Source organism: Fusarium venenatum, assembly GCF_020744135.1.
Source record: "Fusarium venenatum strain MPI-CAGE-CH-0201 chromosome Unknown EDB82scaffold_4, whole genome shotgun sequence".
NCBI classification, from domain to species: domain Eukaryota; kingdom Fungi; phylum Ascomycota; class Sordariomycetes; order Hypocreales; family Nectriaceae; genus Fusarium; species Fusarium venenatum.
In genome coordinates, this window is record NW_027072132.1 from 5,032,731 (window position 1) to 5,056,558 (window position 23,828).

Consider the following 23,828-nt stretch of genomic DNA (forward strand, 5'->3'; position numbering starts at 1 on the left):
CGTAAGATTTCAATACCACTTCAACTACCGCCGCTGGTAGACGCTAGGCTCTACTAGACCATATTAATCGTGCATCTAAATCAAGGACCAAGCCATAATCCAATGTGGCCCCTACTGTACTCGATTTCTCCCGCTAAAAGTCAGACTTGATGGGCTGATGGTGCTGTATTTTAAGGTCATCCATGCATTAGTCGTGAAAATCGCTGTTTGAAGGTATTGCTAAGTGCATTAACCCCTGCTCAACTCTCAGTTCCCGACCTTCAGTAAAACCCATATAGTCAAGGCAGCCCCCAATGGGAAAAGATGATTATGTATTCCAGTTGACTCGGTTCTCAGGCTTGCGTGGGAAACCTATTCTACAGTATGTGCAGAAATTTCTATCAGACGAAAAGAGGCATTGTCCTCGAGCCATGCTAATCATCGACAGTCGGTTCAATTTGATTTGTTCCTACCTTAGTCAACAATGTCTCACCAAGAGCCGACCGAGGCTGCGACACCAGTCCAAAAGCTCGTTTTGTTCAAGAGTCCTCTCATAGGACGATCAGACTCAAGTGACAATGGTCTTCCTACCAAGCAACTTACTGCCCCTGATATGAGCCTCTTTGGTAACCGATACGACGATGACTGCCCGCAATTTCAAAAAGTTTGTGACGAATAAAATATCACTGTGAGGATGCTAACAGTGTCTAGCATGAGGATGCCAGTCTACTCGAGCTTTTCTACGACCTCTTCTTTGCTGCCAACTATACCGTCTTCTGCGAGACCCAAGGCGTCAACAGCCCTGACCGTTTCAAAGCCTATGTCGGCTACTTCACGTACGAGAGTGAACCTCTGGGGGAATATGACGAAACTGACGTATGAGTAGTGTCCTTTGGATTACATGGCTCACGACTAGTTTGTACGATGTTCGATTCGTAACGGACAGTATCTTTGGTAGGTTTTCTTCAACATTTGGGTTTAACACTGCTAACAATTGTAGAACGTGTCGCGCGTGGTATTCATCTTGGTGTCATGGTTGGATTTGCTGTAGTTGCCCCCAAGTTTAAACCTGAAGACCAAGACATGAAGACGATGAGAACATTTTGTAAGTCATTCATTCTGCTTCTCCTCACTATATCTCTTATAGCAAAACTGACTCATGTAGCCATCATCCTCATGGTGTCCCGTCTAGCCTTGGCCATCGAGTATGCGAGTATCCTCTGGCACATCCGCAAGTTCAAGAAGCAAGCTCTGCCAATGCTGCTTCAGATCGGATTGAACTTTGTCCTCGCCATGATCTATCTCGGTACCACATTCCGCTTCACCAACCACAACAGTAACGTCTACATCACGTGGTACGTCCTAGCTGCCGTTGAGCTTGTCCTCGCATTCGTATTGGCATACATTTTTCCGGTTCTCGGCTTCCAAGGAACACACTTGATGAAGCGCATGGGTCTTTTGACTGTTATTATTGTTGGCGATGGAATCATCACAATTTGCAAAAGCGTTGTCACTATTGTTGAGAATCCTGATTCATGGAGTAAGTATTTTCTGGTTTCTAAAAGTCAGAGAACGTAATCTGAACCCCCACGACAGATGCTGAAACCGTCGGTGTTGTTCTATCTTCCGCTACCACCATCTATGTTGTGTTCCTAATCTACTTCGACTGGATGAAGAACCCTTACCTCCCAAAGTTCCGCCAACAGCTCTGGACTATCATCCACTACCCCCTTCATCTCGCACTTTGCCTGTTCATCCAAGGCTTCACTCAACTAGTCATCTGGACCAAAGTCTTCAACGTCATCGAGACAATCGACCTGTCCAAAGACATCAACGAAGACGACATACCCGTGGACAACATAAGTGAGATAACGACCAAGATAATGCGGGACATCTTTGAGAGTATTGTACAAAGCTTCTTCACACTCTTTACGCCGCAGTACATAGAAACACAGGAGGCCGTCGTCACATCCCTTGACGAATTCTCTACTATCAATGATACCTTCTGGGTACCTTTCTTTAACTGGGCCGAAACACAACTGGATGAGGATATGCCTGATGCCAAACAGTTCCAGATTTTGTCTGATTCTCTGCAGGGACTTGGAAATGCTATGAAAAATGCTTTGCTCGAGACCTTCAAGATCAATCTCGTCAATGAAGTACAGGATTACAATAAAGCGAACAATATCACCGAACAGACCGGTGCCGAGTTCGAGGCCGACCTCGCCAACCGACTGGACGCACGCTTTCATCTCATCGTGAGTTACCTTTTCCATCGACGCGTCCATTTCTTTAAAGTACTAATTTTTCCAAAGTTCAACTACACCTATATTGCTGCGGGCGTCTCACTTATCATCATGGTGGTCCTAGCTGTCATGTCAAGAACAACCCGCTGGAGCAAATGGGCTATAACTCGCCACATCATCTTTGTTCTTCTCGGCATTGGCACAAGCCTTGTCGCAATAATCAAGTACAACCAGGAACGAGCCGAGAAATACCAGACGAGTGGTTGGATGATACCTGTTATCACTCTCGTCTGGGTCACGGTCCTTGTCTTGACTCACATTCGTAACCCGCCACCATTGTTCTTCAAGGGTAGCAAGTCATTCTGGAGCAAAGAAAACGAGTCGCAGACTTACAACCGGGTTATGCCTTCTGAACAGCAGACCGCATACAAAGCTGTTCCTCATACTCAGGTCACTTCCTCAGTCTAGACCGATAATTCAGGCTCCCGGATGGACGTGGTTTTAATTTCTTCAGATACAAGATATGTGCTTCAAAGAAACAGGAGCGATAGACAGCCGTACCATTCACAGTATGTAGATGGGCAGATTGTCAGAATTCAGATGAATGAAATAACAAGGAGAGAGATGCCTCTGTAGATCAGATGGAATCAGATACAATAGAGTTGGATGTGTGATTTTTAGAAGTACTTTGAACCCTCCTCTATACTTGCTTTTCGGCCCAAGAGCCTCACCCCGTGACCGGATCATTCGTTATACCTTCACCATCAATCTCCATCTCAGGATATTGGTTCCTAGTAGCCATGACCATCGATTTCTCTTGCGCAGAATCATCTCCTGGTGGTTCATTTACTCCAGCATCCTTCCCGTGTTCTGAGTCCTGCTCATTTGAAGTGCCTGTGCCGTTCGCCATACTGACTTTCGTTTGATCATCGTTTCCGTTGGTCGTATGCTCGGTTCCTTCCATTTTGGTGTCATTATATTCCTTCGGCATAGCAGGGCCTCGTCTTGTCTTGAGCTCTGGCGGGAGGTCAACATTCCAGTCATCCTTGAATTTGCTGTCCAGGTGCTCATCGAAGTCGCCCATCTTTCGCCTCTCGTGGGCTGCCCAAGCCTGAGCCAGCCATTCGGGGTCGTGTCGCCCTTGCGCGATGTTCTCTGTGTAGGCGGCACAGTCGTAGCGAAAGCTGTCATCATTCATGAGCGATGCGAAATCAGGACAGGCGTCTTCTGTGCCTGCACCGAGGATGTGCTGAGAATCTGGGAACAGTGCCAGAATTTCTGCCCTCTCTTCTGTTTCTAGAATATCCCATGCCATCGGATTTGACAGTATGCTCTATAGTCATTAGGTTACAATCTCATCGCATTTTAGATAGCAGCAGGCCATACTCTGAGATCCGCCGAAGCTAGAGGTGATTTGGGGTCCGTCAAGATATTGTCTTGATTCCATTTTGATTTTCTCGCCGCCTTCTTCACGACAACTCTCTTTTTACTTTTGACCTTCTTGATACCCTTTGGTGCAGATGTTGCGCTTGTCTCCTGCTGAACTAGCGATGATGCAGACGCGTCTGGCAGTTGATCAACATTGGGGTGTGAGCCGTCACCGGGCTCTTGGTCGGGTATCTCTGATGGAATAGAACATTCTAATATGTTTTCTTGTTGTTTCTTTGCATTTTCTCCGTTCACGACTATCGTATCTTTGCCTTCGTGAGCCATGTTTGCGAGGGTGTCTAGTCGATAAAGAATGATGAGTGCTGAAGCCCGGTCGGGTTTCTGTCATGAGTACTCCAGAGATGAGCTGAGTAGAGAGAAGACGTTAAAGAATAAATTTCGGCTCCTGGGCGGCGAAAGTGAGAAAAAAGAAGAAGGGTCGATGGGAAATGAACATCAAGCTGTTGTTCTTTGTGCATGTTCCATGCTTGGCCAAGCTCCAGGGTAATCTCATCATTGGCGACAAGGAACCACAGTACCAAGGCAAGTTGCATATTGCTGTGCACACAGGCTCCTGCCTCATCATCTCAACTGCACGTTACAGCCGACAAAGCGGGCGCTGTACAACGTCAATTAGTGTCTGATTACCGTCCTTTGTTTGTCCACTGAATACCTTAGTACGGGTATTTTCCGAATTCATCACCACGGATAAATCCACAACTTGTACAGCTCCACTGCCGGCTACTTATAATTTGTGATGATTGAACGGTAGAACGGCAAAACAGCACCCCCACGATCTCTTGGGGTCAAATGCATCCCACTCTGGCCCCTCCCTCCCTCAATGATCAACACGGCAATGTATCCGACCATGTTCAGAGCAAGTCCCCGCTTATTGAACAATTACGCTGGAAACCAGATGATAAATGCATGATATTGGGATTGGATTACAAGGGTAATGAGCTAGCAGGTAATTAACGGGATATGTATATATATATACTCTGTTTATCACCCTGGGACAAGTTTCCACTTTCTACTGCCCTATGCCATCTGTCCCAAACTATACCAAAACACCATGACTTCCACCAAGACGCTCTGTCTTGGCTACGATAGAGTTCACCCTTTCTCAAAAGTGGAGATTAAAGACCGCTCTTCAGTCCAAGAGCTCCTTCGCACTGTTCTCGATCCGTTAGGGCCTTTCTTCTCACCCGAGAAGGCTCGTGTCAAGTGTCCCGGTGCAACAGCAGTCCGCTTTGACCAAACTGCCTCCGAGGTTGAAGGCATATGTCGTCCGCTTTGGGGCCTGGCAGCTCTGTTGGCAGGTGGTGGTGATTACGATGGCAAGGAATGGTGGATCCAGGGTATCAAGTCAGGAACCGACCCAGAAAGCCCCGAATATTGGGGATATCCTCAAGACAATGATCAGAGAATGGTGGAAATGTGCCCTCTCGGTAAGGACCTACGGTAAGCACTCAAGATGGATTCGAATCTGACCCAGTATCCTAGGTTGGGCGTTGGCTGTGGCTCCAGACTTCTGGAGCAGTTTGTCCGACAAGGAAAAGGGCAATGTTGAGGCTTGGCTTGGAAACTCAATCAACGAAAAGAAGTCAGTCACCAATACTACGAAAACCCTCTGTCAACTAACCGCTGTTCCAGCATGCCCAACACTAACTGGCTTTGGTTTCGAGTTTTCGCCAACCTTGGCCTTAAAAAGAATGGCGGAAAATTCTCTCAAGAGAGACTCGATAGTGATATTGAGCATCTCGAGACCTTTTATCGTGGAGGAGGCTGGTCCAACGATGGACCCGAAGGAATTCACCGTAAGGACGACATTGAAAGTTGCAGCGACTTTAACTTACACAGACAGAAATGGACTACTACTCTTCGAGCTTTGCGATCCAGTTATTACAGCTCCTATACGCCAAGCTGGCAGGAGATGAGGACCCGAAGCGTGCTGAAGAGTTTAAGAGACGTGCACAGCAGGTTGCTCTGGACCTGATTCATTACTTCGACGATGAAGGTAGGGCCATTCCCTATGGCCGAAGTGTGGGCTACCGCTTCGCCATGGTCTCCTTCTGGGGAGCCCTGGCTCATGCTGATGTCGAGTTGCCTGCACCTTTGACCTGGGGCATGGTTAAAGGACTAGTGTTCAGACATTTACGCTGGTGGCAGACGCAGAACGATATCTGGACATCAAGCGGAACGCTATCAATTGGGTACTCGTACCCAAACATGTATGTAAGTAACGGTCATCCATTCGTTGAGTCCGAATTTACTAACACAAGTCAGATGGCGGAGAACTATAATAGTCCAGGAAGCCCGGTAAGATGGGTACTGACAAGAAGAAGAAACAATTGTCTGACCTCGATCATAGTATTGGGCCTGCCTTGCATTCATGTGCCTGGCTACACCAGAAGACCACCCTTTCTGGACATCCGAGGAAGAATCAGCAAGTGGTGTGATCCCAAAAGTGAAAGCCCTGAATCAACCGGGCCACATTATGAGGTGGGGAGCCCATTATATACGATTTGGCATGCCGCATACTGACATTAGTCTAGCTACCTCGGCGGCCACTGCATGTTACTCTCATCAGGACAGGCCTGCAGCTACCCAATGAAAGGAACGCATGCCAAGTATGGTGGATTCGCTTATAGCAGTGCCTACGGATACTCAGTACCCCCTGGACTCTTTTCTCTGGAGCAATATGCACTGGCGTCGCAACTTGGTCTGTCGGATGATGGGGGCGAGTATTGGAAAACTCGAAGACTCTGCGAGTACGCGGGGATTGAAGACCGTGAAGGCACCCCTGTACTCGCCTCAGTTTGGAAGCCCTTTCCGGATGTCACAATCCGCACCATTCTGGTTCCTCCTGCGGAGAAGACCCCAAACTGGCACCTTCGAGTTCACCATATTGAGAGCGCTCGCGAAGTCATGACAGCAGATGGCTCCTTCGCCATTCGCAATGTCAACACAACTAACGGACGATACCTAGGTCCTTACGACAGAGAGAAACATGAGGGAACGTCACCCAAGATCATCGGGAATTATGACTTGAACACCCCCGATGGCTGGACGAGTGGAAAGTTGGGGGCATTTGCAGTGTCCAAGGGCGCTGTAGGAATCAAAGCTTTGGAACCGACCCAAGGCCGCCAAGCCATGTTGGTTAACGCAGACCCAAACTCGAATCTCATCGAGAGCCGGAGCACAATTCCAACTTTACAACATACAATCAAAGCTGGTGAGTCGGTATGGTACGTGTCTGCTATATATGCCAAGCCCTCGGGGGTTGGGGTGAGCCAAGAAAGCTATCTCGATGGATGGGACAAGACCCCAGACGTGCCAGGTTGGCTTGAGAAGGAGATGAGTGCTTGACCCCAAATATCAGAAGTAAGCTCGTCGAATGGTCGGAAATGAGATGGATGGCACGGAAACCAAAGATTCCATCAATCAAATCATTGACCGATCTTCTCCTCACTCAAGGTCGTCTCCCCGCCTTTGGCCTGCTCTGTGCCTAACCGTTCCTTGTGGGGATAGTCTACTGTATGTGTCCTGAACCTTGGCATAGGTCGATCTCTGTTCATGGTCCAGCGGCAGCCGTCAGAAGAAGCGGGCTATTGAGGCTGAAGTGATTACGCTTTCTTCTCATTCGGTACGATAACCTTAAAAAAGGGCTCCGCATTTGTTTAAAGCTCCAGACTCTTTTGCGATCAACAGCCGGAGGAATTAATCTCCACCTATCAGAGGGCAGAAACATTCGCAGCCTCCTATCACGATTCCTTGGTGCATGTCACCATACTCAATCGACATGGGGGGCTCCTTTCCTTGGTGGAGCGTCTCTCCACAACCCCAGGTTCCACGCGGTAGCCGCCTCCCCGCATATGAACGAGAATCATCCAGGGTGGTTGTTTCTGAACAGCCGAGAGGCATCGTGGAGGGATCTCTTGTGCCCCCAAAGTTCATCTCAACACCAGCCTGGGCATTCCATTAGCTTGGGGATACATCTCTTCCCCGCGCTTGATGGCGTAGCTAATTTCGACGACACGAGCAAATCTATTCGTGGACAATTTTGTCCGCTTTCCAGCGTTCATATGAGGTCAACCTTTTGCGCTAGTAGATATACGATGATTTTGAGGGTTTGGCCTTGAGCCTGATGTTCAAATTCAGAAGTCACTATGAACGAATGTTTTGGAAGTATGGTCGAGCAAAAGGTTGAGTTTGATCAGTTATTGCGCATCATTGTTGGCGATCTGATTGCAAAAAGATATCTGGAAAAGAATAAATTCGTTTCAGCATGCATCTGAGCTCCCTGTGCCTCTACGGTGCGGATGATATCCGACCCTACCAACGAGTCTGTGCAATTGACAAGGGAGTTCATAATACAACCAGACCAGAAGCCGGTGCGCCCGATGTTGGGGGTGACAGTCCGGTTGATGCGACCCCATGCGTGGCTGTTACTGGTCCTTGGATGATCAATTTGGGAATGGTGGTCTGGGGGAGCTTGACTTGGTCGGTTGATCATTTAATATCCTGCGAGATCCCCTCTAGATTCAGAATTTCTCACCAGAGATCACACCTCTTTCAATTATTTGGTGTCTTGAGTCTTCTAGCAATCTTTTCTTCACTCAATTGCTCCACGTCTTGGTCCCATCCATCCAGAATCCGGGGAAACAAGCTTAAATTTAAAGCATCCCCTATCTTTTTCTTAGCTTGGAAGTACCCTCGGCTGTTGCCACTCGCCCACCACCCACGAGTCGACTTCCAGTACCGCAACCATGGGTATCGCAGGTGTCCTCAAGAAGGTCGTTCGCAATGACGCGATGAAGACTGACCCCGAAGAGATTTACAACTGGCGCGTCTTTGCCGTCGTTGCAGGCTCATGCTTTGGAGGTATGCTCTTCGGTTGGGACACTGGAGCTATTGGTGGTGTTCTTGCCATGAAGGCTACCCAGGAGCGCTTCAACTATACTCCTAAGGCCAAGGTCACACTCGATCAAAACATTGTTTCAACCCTCCAGGCCGGTTGCTTTGCTGCTTGTTTCTTCACTTCGTATTTCACTGAGAAGTTTGGCCGACGCTGGTGTCTTATTGCAACTGGTGTAATCACAACTATCGGTGTTATTCTCCAGACCGCCTCTACCGCCCAAGGATCTCTCCCCATCATGTATGTCGGACGCTTTGTCGCCGGTCTGGGTGTTGGATCTGCTTCGTCTTTGGTCCCTCTGTACGTGTCTGAGTGTGCGCCTCGAGCCATTCGTGGTGGCTTGACCTGTAAGTGCTTCATCGCTATGATCCCTAGCAACTAATTGCTGACCTGTGGTAGCTTTTTACCAGCTGTTTATTGTCACCGGTGTCATGCTTTCTTTCTGGTATGATTGCAGTCTTGTCGGTCTATCGAACCTAGCTAACAGGACGCCAGGATCAACTATGGCGCTCTTCTCCACCTCAGTGCTCCTACCGTCTATGCTCTGCCTCTTGCTCTCCAGGCTCTCCCTGCTGTGTTAGTAGCCGCGCTATCGTATCCGAGACTACAAAGACTAATAGATCCCCAGACTCTTAATTGCCTGCATGTTGGCTGCACCTGAAAGGTTAGTAATTCACGCACAATCCATTGAGACACAGATTTATTAACAACAATTAGCCCTCGATGGTGCGCTCGCAAGGATGACTGGGAACGGGCCAAGTCTATCTTGATCGGACTTCGACAGTAAGCTTCCATGACTGATTAAGAAGGACCACCGAATAACAATCGTTGCGCTACAGGCTTCCCGAAACTCACGAGTATGTCCAGAACGAACTACAGGAGATGTCTGCGCAGCTCGAGGCCGAGAAGCGACTCACAGGCAATGCCTCTGCCAGCACTCTTTGGAAGGAACTCGTCACCATTCCTGGAAACCGAAAGCGAGCTATTATCTCTGTTTTGCTCATGGTGTGTCAGCAAATGACAGGTGAGTTCCCTTCACATCTTGTGTCTTTTTTTCCCTGGCTAATCGATAATAGGTGTCAACGCTGTCAACTACTACGCTCCTCAAATCTTCCAGTCTCTCGGTATGACCGGCACCACCGTCTCGCTCTTTGCTACTGGTGTCTACGGTATCGTCAAGGTTGTCGGATGTGCTACTTTCCTCATCTTCTGTGCCGATTCTCTTGGCCGACGCCGCAGTCTCCTGTGGACAAGTGCTGCTCAATTCTTCGCCATGTACATCATTGGTATCTACGGTCGCGTTGAGCCCCCTGTTGCCGGCGCAGGTATTTCTGCTTTCGGTTATGTCGCAATCGTCTGCATTTACCTCTGGGCTGCTTTTTTCCAATTCGGTTGGGGACCTTGCTGTTGGATTCTTGTCTCCGAGATTCCTACTGCCCGTCTCCGAGCTCTCAACGTCGCCATCGCTGCTGCTACCCAGTGGCTCTTCAACTTTATTGTCGCCCGAACTGTGCTCACCATGCAGAAGACCATGGGGCCTGCCGGTTATGTAAGTGTTGACAAACAAATTTACGATGACTATCAGATAACTAATAACAACCGAACAGGGTATGTTTTTCATGTTTGGTACCTTTGATCTTCTCATGGGTATCTTTGTGTGGTTCTTTGTTCCCGAGACCAAGGGCCTCAGCTTGGAGCAGATGGACGAGCTGTTTGGTGTCGCTGACATCCAGGGCAAGCTTGACGCTGAGGGTCCCGAGGGAGCCCGCACTCCCAGCATCCGCGAGGAGGTGGCCCATATCAAGAGCACAAAGAGTTAAGCGTGCTGCATTGATGCTAAACACGAGATGGGCTTGTACAGGAGCGACGTTTCTGTTAACGTGTAATGAAGAAGAAGAATGGGTTACTTTCAGGTACAAGTACCAGGATATAACTATAGTATGAGGCGTGGACATATGTGGTTAGGATGATAACTGAAATATGAATCCTCATGGACATAAACTAATTGGCGGTGCTTCGATGTCGAAGTGAAAGTCAGTGAGTGTGTGTTGGGCCTAATCCTTCTGCCTGTGTGGCTATGCTAAGTTGAAAGAACTGTGTTCATGTTAAGTTAAGACTGCAACATCCGAACGAATTGATACTATAATTGTCTATTAATTGCATGACAACGTCAGTCCACTGCGATCGGCCGTGGCTCCAGTCTGGAGGTAACCTTCTGTATAACACGGTAACCAACATTTTGCAGGGATCAGATTTTGTATACATTGACTGGATACATGTTGTAAGTGTGAGGCCGTTGGTTATGGTTTTAAGCGCTCTTGTCCCCGCGCCTCGAAACTTCTTTCGTTCTTCCACAACCTCATCCTCTCATGTCCAAGTGAGTTTTTACATGTCAAAATCATTTTCTCCTTCGCCGGCAGCATAAATAGAGGTGCTGCCTCCGGAAATCTTACTTCCGATCGTCACAAGCCTTCCTGGTCTTGACACGCTTTGGGATTTGATGAGACCATCCCCCAATGTCTGGCGTCGCTTCAACGAGAATGCACTTTCCATTGTCGAAAGCATCCTCTCTAGCCCCAACGCGATACTACCGCCTGTGGCTGCAGAAGTGGTGCGCTCCGTTATAATTGCGCGCTCAACGGCACTCCCTTTTCGGAATCTACACGAGTTCCAGCGCCAATTCTTATTCAGATTATTTCCCTGTTTTCCATCGCGCGGTCAAAGCAAGGATAACTTGATCAACATTGAACCTGGAGTTTTGTCAGCTGCAGCACCATGTGTGTCGGTTCTTCGATCCACAGTTGCAACAGCCTACCAGATATCTGCCCTTTCGCAAGCATGCTTGTCATCTTATCTTGAAAGACTGAGAGATCCAAGCTTCAAGCCGATGCACTACCTCGATCCCAATCTCAATTACACCCATTCCTACCTGTCTAGCCACGAATGGGTCGCGCCGTGGGATCGTGTGTTCGAAGGCACACCTACCAAGGTCATAGATGCTGGACAGCCAAACTAGGTAGAAGAGATGCGAGCTGTTCGTGCTTTATGGATCATTCAGCTTGTAGGAGAGGTGCGGAAGCAAGATACAATTTGCACAGGAGACGGAAAGGCTGATTATATCGTCCAGTACGATGGCGGCGCTGCTCGAGGCTACCGTGACAATGGAAAGATCCCTGTTAGCGAGGGACGCAAGTGGAATGATGTGGGTACTATTGCAGGTGGTGTCAGTCCCCAAGGCCCTGTTCATTATGCCGATATCAATGGTGATAGGAAGGCTGATTGCCTTGTTGTTTTCGATGGAGGAGCCATCAATGCATACATGAACAACCACGATTGGGCACCGAAGCTACCAGAGAAGCCGGGTCAGCCTGTTCCTACCGAACCTGGCGAAGGCAGCGGCGGCGGAGGAGGAGGAGGAGGCCTCATCAGATGCATTGGTGGAGGATGCCTAGAACTAGGAGGGAACTGTGTCGGTGCTGGGTGCGAGAAGGATAAGGACAAAGACGATGACGAAGAAGAAGATGAGGACTGCGCGACAGAGACCAACACCGCATGCCATCAAGTCTGTACCACAAAGCCCTGCGTTACTGTTTGCAACACATATCTTGGCTGCGACTGCACAACATCTCGTGTAACAAACGATTGGGTATCATGCCAATCTTTACCGTGCACGACAACCTCGTCCGAAGTCATCACCGGCTGCTTCCTTACTGCAACTGCTACAACAAGAGAGGCTTCCTGTCCGCTCATTACCCTTGATCACGAGAATGATCTGTTCGGTGACGACAGCGACGTCTTTGGCAACTTGGGCAAGACCTCGAAGACGACCTCTTCCGCTACCGTCATCGTCAGCAAAACAGCGTGTTCTGTCAATGACGGCTATGTGACTGTCGAAAAAACTGCGTATCCCATTCCTGATGTCGATTCAGCAACCAAGACCACAATGCGAGGGACTTCAGCCATAATTCTCCCGTCCCAAGTCGGCACGACCATCTCCATCACGAACAAAGATTTCCCAGTCGATACTACTTCGTACCCGAAAGCTACGACAACAGTGGGCGAGTCAACATCAACATCCGAGGAACCATCACCAACTACGATGGTATATCCAACCAACACGCTCATCAACCAAGATGACGGAGAGGCTTACTGCTTCGACAAAGGGCCCGGCTATGAAGAGTTCACTGAGGAGGACACACAACGCGTCATTGGGTCATTCTGTGACTCTAGTTATACTCTTAATCCCAACAACGATTTTGGCCATAACTCGGCGCTCGAGAATTATGGCTACACTGTCATTGTACCAGCCAAATGAGCGCCCAATCAAAAGGGATACGGAGACAAAGAGCCGTTTTCTTTCGCTGAGGGCACCATCAACCATGATCTGTGTCTGAGAGGTTGGAATGCTAATTTTTTTCTGCCGAGATCCGCGTGGTGATAATGATGTTAGCTACGGAGGAGCCTACGTTCTGGACCTGCCAGAAACTGGAGGATGTATTCTCTTGAGCTTGTATGCATACGATACATCAACCATGAGACTCAAAGCTCTTCCAAAGGGTGCAGAATCGATAATACCGTCGAGGATGAACGTGACACGAGTTGGTCATGAGCCTAAATGGGAAGATAGCAGTAAATCTGGAATTAAACAGGTTTGGCCTGTGTCGGAAGGTTCGTCATCCAGAGAGAGGAAATCATTGAAACCGGCGAGGGATGATTAGACTGGGAACCGGCGAGTGATAGATTAAGAGGCCATTATTCAATGCTTTTACGTAAAGTGGTTATCAGACCATTCAGTAGATAATTTCAAGTTTTTTCTTTATTTTTTCTCAACCTTTTAACGGCGTATCGTTCCGTGTCTCACCGTGATACTATTTGGTTATTGCCTTGGGCGTCCTGTGCTGTCTCGATGAATAGTGGAAGCAAAGACAAAAAAGCAAGTTGAGCAAGCTCCGGCAAAGCTCGCCCGGCTCCGGTAGATGGAGCGACTGGCTACTGTAAAGATACGTACGCAACTTGCCGTTAATTCCCTTGGAAAGGTTACTAATAACCACACGACAGTTCAATTTGTGCTGCTGTGGGGTTGGTTGTGCTTGTGCGATTGATAAAGCTTCATGATTATCTGTTAAGATGAGATCGGACCGAAAGGACAAGACTCTCCGGTGGGACATGGATTGCTTGATTGATTCAAGTACGAGATTGGATGATGAGAATTAAAGAGAAGGGATGATAGAGACTGAAGAAAGGTAAGGCGGCACAGTTACTAACAGGTACAGAGTACTAAAGGATGGGAATGAGATTGAGAAAGCAAAAGACCCTGCCCCTCGAAAGAACAAGAACCAACGGTCACTACCGAATAACCAATCAAAAAGGGCCCAAGTTAGAAAAGCCCCTCTTATGGAACTCAGACCCGAAGTTCTAGGCCCTCTTGGCACTAAACCTTCTGTGTCGTCGGGCTTCAACGGGCTAATACAGTGGGCTCCTATTCGTGGAGAACTACAGGAAACGGGCAACGACAGTGGACGATAGCGGGCTACTGACTGACTTTGACTGCCGACAGTAGCGTCATCCCTTGATGCATTATTGCGTTGCGTTGCAGGATCGACGAGCACTTGATACTCTCTGTTGTAGGTCTAATCTAAGAGCGGCCACCTATAATACATCACCTTGATAGATTATCCGACCGCAGTCAACTCCCAAGACTAATTAGTTTGCGAGCTTCAGTCTAGTCTTTTAGTACGTGTCATGAGGATCTCGATAAGAGAAGGGAAAAGGGTTCGTGACCGTTTCTTCAACGTCGTCATTAAACCATGTCGAACCACTAAACCCTAGTGGGCCACGTTAACAAGGGACCCCCATGAAAGTTGAAGGTTTGGCATGGCGTTTCATCGTTTCACATTTCTGAGCGACTATTGTTGAAGAAGCAAGGGTGCAACAATGGAGGGGGACTACGTACTTTTATTGCCCAAGTGAGTCTTGGTGATGCCTAAACATATTTTGATAGGCATGTAGCGAATCCGACGCAATCTTTGTGTACCTATACTGTGAGAGATAACCTTCAGGTTCCTGCAGTGCGAGGAGCAGAGATACCCCAGACCATACCACCAAACCGACCCAAACCGAACCAGGACTGACTACAGGGTCTAATAATTGGAATTGCTAAGCTAGTGTTGGCCCGCCCTGTCCTGACTCGTCTGCCGCCTCAAAAATACTCTTCCTATCTAGGTCGTGATCATCCGACAAGGGCCAGGTTAGGACCTATTTCAGATTACATTTCTGCCCTATGACAACGGAACGTATCAAAACTGGTCTGACTTTGGGTTTTACTGCCACCATACTGCGCCCTATCTTTTGAAGAAGAAGGCTGCTCTAATCATCAAAATTGTATGAGGGGCACCCCTGGTTGTGGCTATGTATATCGTAGAGTATGTACGCAGGTACGATATAGCACATACACACAGACGTGCACAGTCCTAGTGACGAGTGACAATCAATCACAAGGCAATGCGATGCAATGTAATGTTCTTCTCCCTCTCTAGTCGGATGTCTCGGTGAACGGCCGGCCGGCCCTGTTGATCACCAAAGGCCAAGAAAGTCAAAGGCATCGAAACCAGAACCCAGACCCACAAGACAGAGAGATACTGTACCCAGAAAGAGGACGTTCGAAACCCAAAGTTTGCTTCTATGTATTTCCTTCTCCCCTTATGTGTACCTACCTACCTACTTTGTGGTTCAATGTTACTCTACTTTCACCTCGCAAAGAGTTGCACATTCAAACTAGCACGCTATTTCTATATCCATGCCCGACCAGCTTAAACTTACATGGATGTCAAAGGTTTTGTCTGTCTGCCCTTGTCAACAATATGGGGCGTTGAGGCATTGAGGCATCAATCTTTCCTCTCTGCCTTCTTGTTTTCTCTCGCTCTCTCCGAAGAGAAAGGGAACTCACGGGGTGTATTCATCCGTCGTCTTCCGTTCTTATAATTCCTATTTCAGCTCTTCGTATTTCTGTCGAGTGTGTACAAATTTTTTCCATGGCTGTTATTTCTGTTAAACTGGATAGGCCCCCATCTCATCACGACCAGGGTCAAGCTCACAAGGGCCCAACCAACGGCTTGACTTGAATACTTTACTGTTGTGTATGTGCCTGGTGCAGTGCAATTGTATATGTATTCATGGTATTGTCTTGCCTTGTCTCAGCCCATCATCGTTTATACGAATCGAATGCTTCGCACATACACGTACACCCCAATCCTTCTACAACTACTACAAGCTCTTTCTCTGTCTCTGTCTCTCAAAACTCCACACCACTGCAGCTTGCATATACACAAGTGCTGATTGAATGTCGGCGACCTGCCCAATCGGCCATACTCGAAACCCTAGGTGCATAATAGCTGTGCCTTAGTCTTCAGCCTGATCGAAGTTGTGGTCCACACTTTCACTTATACGGTTAACTGGCAGTTGACGACCAATTTGCTCAAAATTTGAGCGCCGCATTCACTGTACTAACTAGTTACCGACCGGGACTCTTATATGTGTCGGTCTTTTTAGTCGTATAAGCAGTTGCTGTGCTTCTGAAGGGTCACCCGCCTGACAAGTGTGCACTCAGTTGCCAAACAGAAACGAAAGAGTTGAAGAGAAAGACCCCCAATTATCCCTAAAGGAACCGTTCATATTTTACAGACCGACAAGAGAATCGAGCCTGTATTTGAAGCAACTTGTACCATCGATCGACAAGGTCAAAGTCACGATAAACCTTTTCCAATCAATAGTTTCTGCGGCCAAAGCGGCCAAAGCGGCCAACTCATAACAGCCAAAAATGGCATTCACCGCTACCCCACGACATAATTCTGGATCAATACCGAACCCCTCCTTTCGTAAGTTTACCCCAGATTGTTATTCTCATTATTATTGTTTTTTTTTTTTTTTTTTCGTTTTCTCTTCCAAGTGGGCTCTTGTCAGGCTCCTTTCCCATCCCGATCCATCCTCAGCTTGGTCCTCCCTCGGCGTATTATTCCGTTTTAAGCATTGAACAAGTTTTTCAAAACCCTGTTTATCTTAAGTCTTATCTATCATTATTTGTCATGATTTGTTTTATTCTTGTCAAGCATTTTGGTTGAGTTGTTGGGTGGTTAAGCTCTTCCTTTATCATCACGAATGATGTAATTTCCCTTCTAGAAGGGAAAGAAGCTCAGCTCAGCTCAGCTCAGCTATTGCTTACAGTTAAGCTCTTAAACTGTTACTCCACAATTGCTTGCTCCCGCATCTCTTTAATTTCCAAACCTTGGCACGAATCTAAACAATTCACGACCAATTCTTCTTCTTCTCGCCGAAACGGGCAAGTCTTGGGATGTTTTCAATTTTCAGTCTCTGAGTTACATAATCAAAGACATTGGAAAGAGCCAAGCGAAAAGGGAACTACCTCTGCGCCCCAAAAAAGAGCTTGGGAATCTTCAATCGACTACTACTGCCCATATAAAATCATGTACACGCCATTATAATGGCCGACGCTGACTCGAACCCTTCTACAGCCACGCACAACTCGCCGCGAACATGGCTTCTCACTTCAGCTCTGTCCCCCTTAGCCGTCCGGCTCATCCGACTGCTTCTTTCACATGGCGACTACGTTGTTGCATGTCTACCACCCTACGAAATCGATCATGAGGACCGCAGTGCCGAGTTTCGCGAGCTTGTGAATGAGTGTAAGAGCTCGAGAAAGGATCGCGAGGGGTGGAAGGATCGCATTCGCGGTATTCGATGTGACGGTGCTTCCATGGGAAGCTGTGGTGCTGCTGTCGCAGAAGCTGTTCAAGTTTTTGGACGGATTGATATTTTACTATGCTGCAAATCTGATGGTGAGTCGGAAGCTTTGAAGATCGTCAAATTTTACTAACTCAATTGCTCTGAAGCTGTCGTTGGGACGGTAGAGGAACTATCAACAACCCCATTTACACAGAACCTCGTTCGCGACCAATTCGAGTCTGTCTTTTTCTCCCAGGTCAACTTTATCAAATCTGCTCTTCCCCAGCTCCGGTCTCAGCATACAGGACATATAATCGTTCTCACAAGTACTGGCGGCCACATTGGCACGCCAGGCATGTCAATATACACAGCTGCCACTTGGGCTCTCGAAGGCTTTTGCGACTCACTCGCATACGAGATTGCGCCCTTCAACATCAAAGTCACAGTTGTTCAGCCCAACAAGGAGATTCTGTCCTTGACCAATCGTCTCACGTTCGCCCCTCAATTACCTGCTTACGACCAGTACCAAGAGTCTGCCCCGAGCATTCGCGACATTCTCACCAACGTCCTCAACACTCATCCTGACACGGCTTTGCCTTACCCCACATCACCAGCCGATTATGGACCTTCGCCAATGTCTCCACCAAGTATATCCATCGAACCAGATGTCGCGCCAGGCGAGATCTTGCATCGCTACCCCAAGCTACCACCCGGCGCAGCAGACAAGCTGGTTCTGGAGACGGTCCACGCTTTGTCGGCAATTGGTGGACATGAAAACCCTCCGGCGCGCCACATTGTCGGCCATGAAGCTGCCGTTGCAGTAAAGGAAAAGCTTAAAACAGTCACGGAGGAGTTGGAGGATTTTGTAGAAGCGAGTTTGTCTGTGGATACGTTTGAAAGTGAGTTGCAAGCCGAAGCAAGAGAGAGGAAGCCGTCAGATCAAAGTCCCCAAGGACCGCCATCGTCTGTTGGATAACGACAACAAAAAACGAGTGGAAAAGAAAATTTTGCCTTGAGAAAACTAGAAGGATTTGGTTATATTTTTCGGAGAGCTGGGAATGGACATGTTAAAGCTAGTCCGCGATACCCCGGGGTGTATATTCTCGGCAGGCCGAGCTTAAGATACCACGAGTTTTCATGGCTCGTCCACTTAAATAACCTTAATATCGACTGAAACGATCCTTGTAGTGAAACTTGTATTGGCATGATAATGTTATGATATGAGACAAGTGTTGACGTAGACTTGCTGCCACTGGCATGTATTTGTCGGCTCGCAAAAAGTCGTCTCCGGTTCCTGGGCTTCTCCACTATATCCGGTCATCCATGTAGGGGTAGGCCAACGTACTGTACAGCTCCTAGCCGCATGCGACAGGTGTACGATACAAAGCGCAGGATCCGGCGATAACGACATTTCAACTTCCAGAGCTCGACTTTACAATTGCACGAGACGAAATTGATACGATAATGCGATTGTAAGAAACAACATCAACATAACAATCGCACATACAGAGACACTCAAAGAGTCGCTCTCTACCGAAACACCAACCACGTTGCGCCCGCGGTTATGTTGAGCAAACACCAGATGCTAGGATGAGCTTAGATCCTTTGGCCCCCGTCGCTCCTGCGAGGGTGAAGACTCTTCTTTTACCTCTGGGGCAGATAAAAGCAGACCGATTTGCTTCCTTTGTTGATCGTTTAAACCAGCAGCATGTCGTCCATCTCCGTGACATCAGCGCTGATGGCAGACCCAACAGGAGTAAGTGATGCCATCGCCTCGTCCAATCTGGCGCTGACCCGACCTGCGCAGACATGTTCTCGCCTCTAGCCTACCCAGATGGTGCTATGATATATAACCTCGTCACTCACGTTCCGCCTCCCTCCCACCTCGCCCTTACTCCCTTCGACTTATACCGAGAACCCCTTGCTATAATAGCTCTGGCGGACGGCACCGAGCTGCATCAGAAGAACCTGAATAAACGACAATCTATGAACGGTGTAGGACCGACGACAACAGAGAAGAATATCAGAGCGTTATACCAGGAGCTTGAGGAACTGCGCGATACCTACCCCAAAGCCCTTGTGCATCACGTTCTAATCTTTGACTATGTCAACCCCCACGACACTGAGATCCCAATGCCTGAGGGCCTCATCGATATCCCTCCGCCCGAGAAATGTACGGTGACTACGATCAGGACAGTCATGTGCGACATCTCCTCGCTTCTGCTCGCTGAGATGACGACATTGGCCAAATCTTTCGAGGCCATGACGAATATCGAGTCTCCTGTACCTTATTCAACCTCTTCGAGGCATACTAATGGTGGCTCATGGGGTGGCGAAGGCGGTATAAATAGTCTTCTGAAGAGGAATTCGAGCATCGTTTCTTCCAAGCATTCTGCGCGCTCAAACTCGGCAGGCGGGATTATGGATAAGGCCCAGGCCCGCATGTCTATGCCAGCGAACAGTCGTCCAGGTCTCCATTCGAGTAACTCGACGCCAGGGTTGTCATCGACGCCTCCAAAGAGTAACCTATCGAACCCACCCATGTCCACGGATGGTCCAAGTCCTCCGGCTAGTGATCGGTCGACACCGGAACCGTCTGTGTTGCCAGAGACCATTGAGAGCTCTCGATCAGCTAGTCGCGATCGAATATCAACCCAGGGTTTTGGCGCTGGAGGCGTGAATGACCGCTGGAGACATAGAAGCAAGGGACGAGCGGCGGTAGTTGTTGGTTCGATGTTTTTACAGGCTGGTCGATGGACCGATTCTATCAAGGAGCTTAGTGATGGTGCTATGGCTGCTCGGTCTGTCAATGATCATCTGTGGCACGGTAAGGCGCTGGAGCTCATCTTGGTAAACCTGTTCCTCCTTGGCTGGTCCAATATCGAGTTTCATGTACCTACAGTGCTTATCCAGTTCCCGGACAAGCCAACCCATAAGCAAACCCCGGATCCTACACCCGAGGATCCCAATCAGCCGAAGCATCTTAGGAACCTTCAGGCACTGCTCCCTGAACTGCTTGAGCGTATTATCCTCCTCTACTCCAGGGTGTCTTCCGACAGCCTTCCTCCCTTACCACTATCCGAAACTTACATCCGATTTTCAAAGATCTACCAGGCTCTTCACCTGTCTAATGGCTACCTTGATCAAGAATCTCTAGGCATGATCGCGACTGGAATCGTCCCTGACCAACCTCTTGCGGCGCCACCGCGATTCGGTGTGACACCTTCGCGACAACAAATCGGAGCCATGCTGTTCAAGGCATTTCCTGCAGGTGCTTCTGAACTTCTTACGACTGTCGACCGAGCGTCCATTCTGAGCGGTATAGCGACTGTTCTTGGACCTTTGGGACTTCACCGAAAGAAGGCTATGGTAATAAGAGAACTTGTATCAGTTCTTATCGGTGGTCTGGTTGAAGCACGAACCCGAGGCGCTGCCGATATGGGCATTCATCCTGCGGCCGGGCTAATGTCGTTGACTTCTGGCGGTGGCGGCTCAAGCAGTGGCTCAATGGCCTTGGAAATTGGAGAGTGCGATGTCGAACAGGGTATAGAGGCCCTGATGACTCTGCTCTGCAAATCCTACGGCATTGTTGGGTTTGATTTGACCCGTAAGGCCGGCGCCAAGAACAACGAAGATGTTGATGATTCGGACGAGGCTGTGATTGCTAGGATACGTGGTCAGTCTGCGGCTCGCTTCTTCGGGTTCCCAGACGTTAAGCTTAATATTCTGAGAGCCTGTATCAACTTCTCGGAAGCCTTGCCGGATTTTGATGGCGTTTTACGGTTCTCGAGTGATCTCTTGCGTACATCTGGCTCTGGTGTCGCTCCGGGACCACGACGAGAGGATGCGTCACCAATGATCCTTCGAGATGAGCAAGTGCGGCTGGCTACCGGAATATCAAGGACTGCAGGTCTAGTACAGAGGCTGGGCTATAATGATATAGCAGCTGAGTACTGGGATGAGTTCTTTGTGAGAGGAATCAAGCTTGAGCCCTCACTAAACAGTAAAACGCCGGTTGCTCACTCAAAAAGCATCATTCCTGGTGCTGCTGCCAGTCGTGCTTCCCAGGATGTCGATCCATTCATCTACAACCCGTTTCTGAAGAAGCCTGATGAGGCAGTAACTCAGACTCTTGTGGCTGATGAATATGCTACCTTCAAGATTACACTACAGAACCCATATGATATAGAAGTTGATGTCGAGTCCATCCACTTGGCCACAGAAGGCGTTGAATTTGATGCTGTTAAGGAGGCAACGTTAGTTGGACCGTATCGAACTCAAGTTATACGGCTCAGGGGTAGAGCAAGGGAGGCGGGGACCGTCAAGGTTACCGGCGCCATCATAAAAGTCCGGGGATGTCGGGAGCGACGGTTCCCCGTCTTCTCTATGCCTTGGGTACCAAAGCAAGAGCTCAAGATCAAGGCCAAGGGCTTGGCTGCACTTGAGGAGGCCGTGACGGACGTCAAGCCTTTTGCTCCAAAGCTCGAGGCTGAAAGCATGACTCTTACGGCGATTCAAGCACAGCCGCTAGTTGTGGTCAAGTCCACCACGCTTGCCCAGTCTTCGATTATGATCTTGGAGGGCGAGAGGCAAGTGTTCTCTGTAACATTGCAGAATCTTGCAGCAACACCAGTAGACTTCATGCTCTTCTCATTCAAAGACTCCACGCAAGAGCCTTTGCAGACTGCGATCGGCAACCGAGATGCGACACCCTCTGAGCTCTACGAGTACGAGCTTGCGCTGATGAAGAAACAAGCATTGCGACTTCCTAACAGTCAAAAGACTCGTCATATTGCGCCTAATGGAGAGGCGACGTTTGAATTTGAAATCCTAGGCAAGCCTGGACTTACAACTGCAACAATCCAAGTCGATTATACGCATTTAGGATGCCCACAAGAAGAAATGCCTGACCAGTTTTACACCAGACAGGTATCCCTGGACCATACTGTAACTGTCAATGCTAGCGTTGAGCTTGCTCGAATCGATGCGCTCCCTGTGCATGGCGAGATTCCTCAGCCTTTGTGGGATCGCTTAGGCAGTTCCTTCACGGCAAAACCCGACGAATATTGCCTCTTGTCCGTGGATCTTCGCAATGCCTGGCCAAGTCAAATGCTGGTGCAATTAGAAAGCAACGACGGAATATCTGTTCAAGAAGACATTCTTCCGGGTAACACGAGCCGAGTTATCCTACCTGTCAAGAGGGTTTACTTAGAAGATCCTCATGCCACGATACCAACGCTCAATCCGTCTCGAAACCGACAGTTTGTGGTCAGTGCCAGCAAAATCTCACCCGAAACAGAACGAGCAAACCGTGAAGGTTTCTGGTATAGGGAAAGAGTTCTTGATTGCCTCAGGGCAACATGGAAGACGACGTCGCTACCTAAGAGGAGCGGCTCGATTGACTTGAGAAGCATCAGACTGACCACGCGAATGATCGAGGCAATTAAAGTTGATGAGGTCGATATCGAATTATCGGTTGAGGATGCCGATGGCAAGGCAGCTGAGAAGGGTGTGGCGTATGTTGATGAGTTTATGCAACTCAAGGTACGCGTTACCAACCGAACGGCTCAGAAAATCTATCCCCTCGTCAGGATTCTACCTGCGCTTTGCCATCGACCTGCGAATGTTGGCTTGGAGTTTACACGAAAGCTTGCATGGAACGGTACATTACAACAGCTCATCCCGGCATTGGAAGGACATGGTAGCGCAGAGATTTCTGTAGGCATGACAGTGCTCTGCCGTGGCGAGTTTGAGATATCGGCATCTGTAGAAGAGGTGCAAGTCTGGGAGGGACCTAGAGTTGAGCCTACACGGGCACGATCGGAGTCACAGACAATGCAGGATGCTGCTCTTGGTGTCAAGGAGAGACGTATTTGGCATGCGAGACAGCCTTGTATGCTGATGACGAGAGATCGCAAGTAGAAGGAAGAAGAGGGGGGGGTTTTGGCATGGAATGATTGTAGGCTTGTGTTCTGATCTATCTACGTTAAGACGATTGAGATTTATTCTATAATGCGATATAGATACTTAGCGAGTAACAAGGATAGCGACATGTATCCTACTATTTTCTTCTCGATTCATGAGGATGTCTTTGTCCCGGATAACAGTCTTCCATGATTGCTGCCATCATGACTACCCTGTAGTTCTAAATACTGAGGCTTTCCAGGAGGGGTTTTATTCCACGAAACTGTGTTTGTTGCTGTACTAAAGGCAAAACTAGGGTATGTTGAGAGACGTTTTATTCAAAGGATATGTCATAGATTGCTCGTTAACTGGCGTAAGTCTATGAACATCGGAAAGGCTGCCGGCTTACCGCGGTTCCCCAACACTCCATAAAAGGTCACAACAAGATTGGAAGACTACGTACTCTACACCCACCATTGGTGGTTGCCATATTCAGCTGAAAACAGTTGACGAAAAATTAAGTACCTGGGTAATTTTAGTTGTATCATTGGATAGGTAGGCAGTAAGGCAGCTCTATTGTTTATCATGCCGTCATCGACATAGCTTGTATCTCC

At 48.5% G+C, this 23,828-nt stretch overlaps 8 protein-coding genes across 8 annotated transcripts; 7 read left to right on the forward strand and 1 right to left on the reverse strand.

Moving 5' to 3' along the window:
* Window positions 1–463: 463 nt before the first annotated feature.
* EDB82DRAFT_562225 (bacterial low temperature requirement A protein-domain-containing protein) lies at window positions 464–2,823 on the forward strand (the record flags this gene model as incomplete). The annotated part of the gene is made up of 7 exons (XM_025738758.2): window positions 464–643; window positions 691–815; window positions 866–933; window positions 980–1,084; window positions 1,145–1,519; window positions 1,576–2,237; window positions 2,295–2,823. The coding sequence occupies 7 exons, from the start codon at window positions 464–466 to the stop codon at window positions 2,691–2,693; spliced, it is 1,914 nt and encodes a 637-aa protein (XP_025593487.1). The 3' UTR covers window positions 2,694–2,823.
* On the reverse strand, window positions 2,823–4,034 carry EDB82DRAFT_334393 (Asx homology domain-containing protein). Its single transcript, XM_025738759.2, has 2 exons — window positions 3,612–4,034; window positions 2,823–3,558 (listed from the first exon to the last, which is right to left on the reverse strand). The coding sequence occupies exons 1-2, from the start codon at window positions 3,936–3,938 to the stop codon at window positions 2,953–2,955; spliced, it is 933 nt and encodes a 310-aa protein (XP_025593488.1). The 5' UTR covers window positions 3,939–4,034; the 3' UTR covers window positions 2,823–2,952.
* A 691-nt stretch (window positions 4,035–4,725) lies between these two features.
* EDB82DRAFT_548451 (uncharacterized protein) lies at window positions 4,726–7,022 on the forward strand (the record flags this gene model as incomplete). The annotated part of the gene is made up of 7 exons (XM_025738760.1): window positions 4,726–5,101; window positions 5,157–5,256; window positions 5,307–5,470; window positions 5,518–5,888; window positions 5,940–5,972; window positions 6,025–6,155; window positions 6,209–7,022. 7 exons carry the CDS (start codon window positions 4,726–4,728, stop codon window positions 7,020–7,022), a joined length of 1,989 nt encoding a protein of 662 aa, XP_025593489.1.
* A 1,274-nt stretch (window positions 7,023–8,296) lies between these two features.
* Window positions 8,297–10,713, forward strand: EDB82DRAFT_334136 (general substrate transporter). Its single transcript, XM_025738761.2, has 8 exons — window positions 8,297–8,918; window positions 8,971–9,016; window positions 9,067–9,147; window positions 9,200–9,235; window positions 9,289–9,354; window positions 9,411–9,595; window positions 9,648–10,120; window positions 10,179–10,713. Exons 1-8 carry the CDS (start codon window positions 8,423–8,425, stop codon window positions 10,389–10,391), a joined length of 1,596 nt encoding a protein of 531 aa, XP_025593490.1. The 5' UTR covers window positions 8,297–8,422; the 3' UTR covers window positions 10,392–10,713.
* An 83-nt stretch (window positions 10,714–10,796) lies between these two features.
* Window positions 10,797–11,713, forward strand: EDB82DRAFT_334474 (uncharacterized protein). Its single transcript, XM_065607499.1, has one exon. It carries the CDS (start codon window positions 11,072–11,074, stop codon window positions 11,585–11,587), a length of 516 nt encoding a protein of 171 aa, XP_065463462.1. The 5' UTR covers window positions 10,797–11,071; the 3' UTR covers window positions 11,588–11,713.
* EDB82DRAFT_334465 (uncharacterized protein) lies at window positions 11,367–13,163 on the forward strand. The gene is made up of 2 exons (XM_065607498.1): window positions 11,367–11,641; window positions 11,699–13,163. The coding sequence occupies exons 1-2, from the start codon at window positions 11,597–11,599 to the stop codon at window positions 12,884–12,886; spliced, it is 1,233 nt and encodes a 410-aa protein (XP_065463463.1). The 5' UTR covers window positions 11,367–11,596; the 3' UTR covers window positions 12,887–13,163.
* Window positions 13,164–16,834: 3,671 nt separating this feature from the next.
* EDB82DRAFT_334498 (short chain dehydrogenase/reductase) lies at window positions 16,835–18,532 on the forward strand. The gene is made up of 2 exons (XM_025738763.2): window positions 16,835–17,423; window positions 17,478–18,532. The coding sequence occupies exons 1-2, from the start codon at window positions 17,069–17,071 to the stop codon at window positions 18,284–18,286; spliced, it is 1,164 nt and encodes a 387-aa protein (XP_025593492.1). The 5' UTR covers window positions 16,835–17,068; the 3' UTR covers window positions 18,287–18,532.
* Window positions 18,533–18,670: 138 nt separating this feature from the next.
* EDB82DRAFT_516089 (TRAPP II complex) lies at window positions 18,671–23,436 on the forward strand. The gene is made up of 2 exons (XM_025738765.2): window positions 18,671–19,066; window positions 19,118–23,436. The coding sequence occupies exons 1-2, from the start codon at window positions 18,901–18,903 to the stop codon at window positions 23,230–23,232; spliced, it is 4,281 nt and encodes a 1,426-aa protein (XP_025593493.1). The 5' UTR covers window positions 18,671–18,900; the 3' UTR covers window positions 23,233–23,436.
* The last annotated feature ends 392 nt before the right edge of the window (window positions 23,437–23,828 follow it).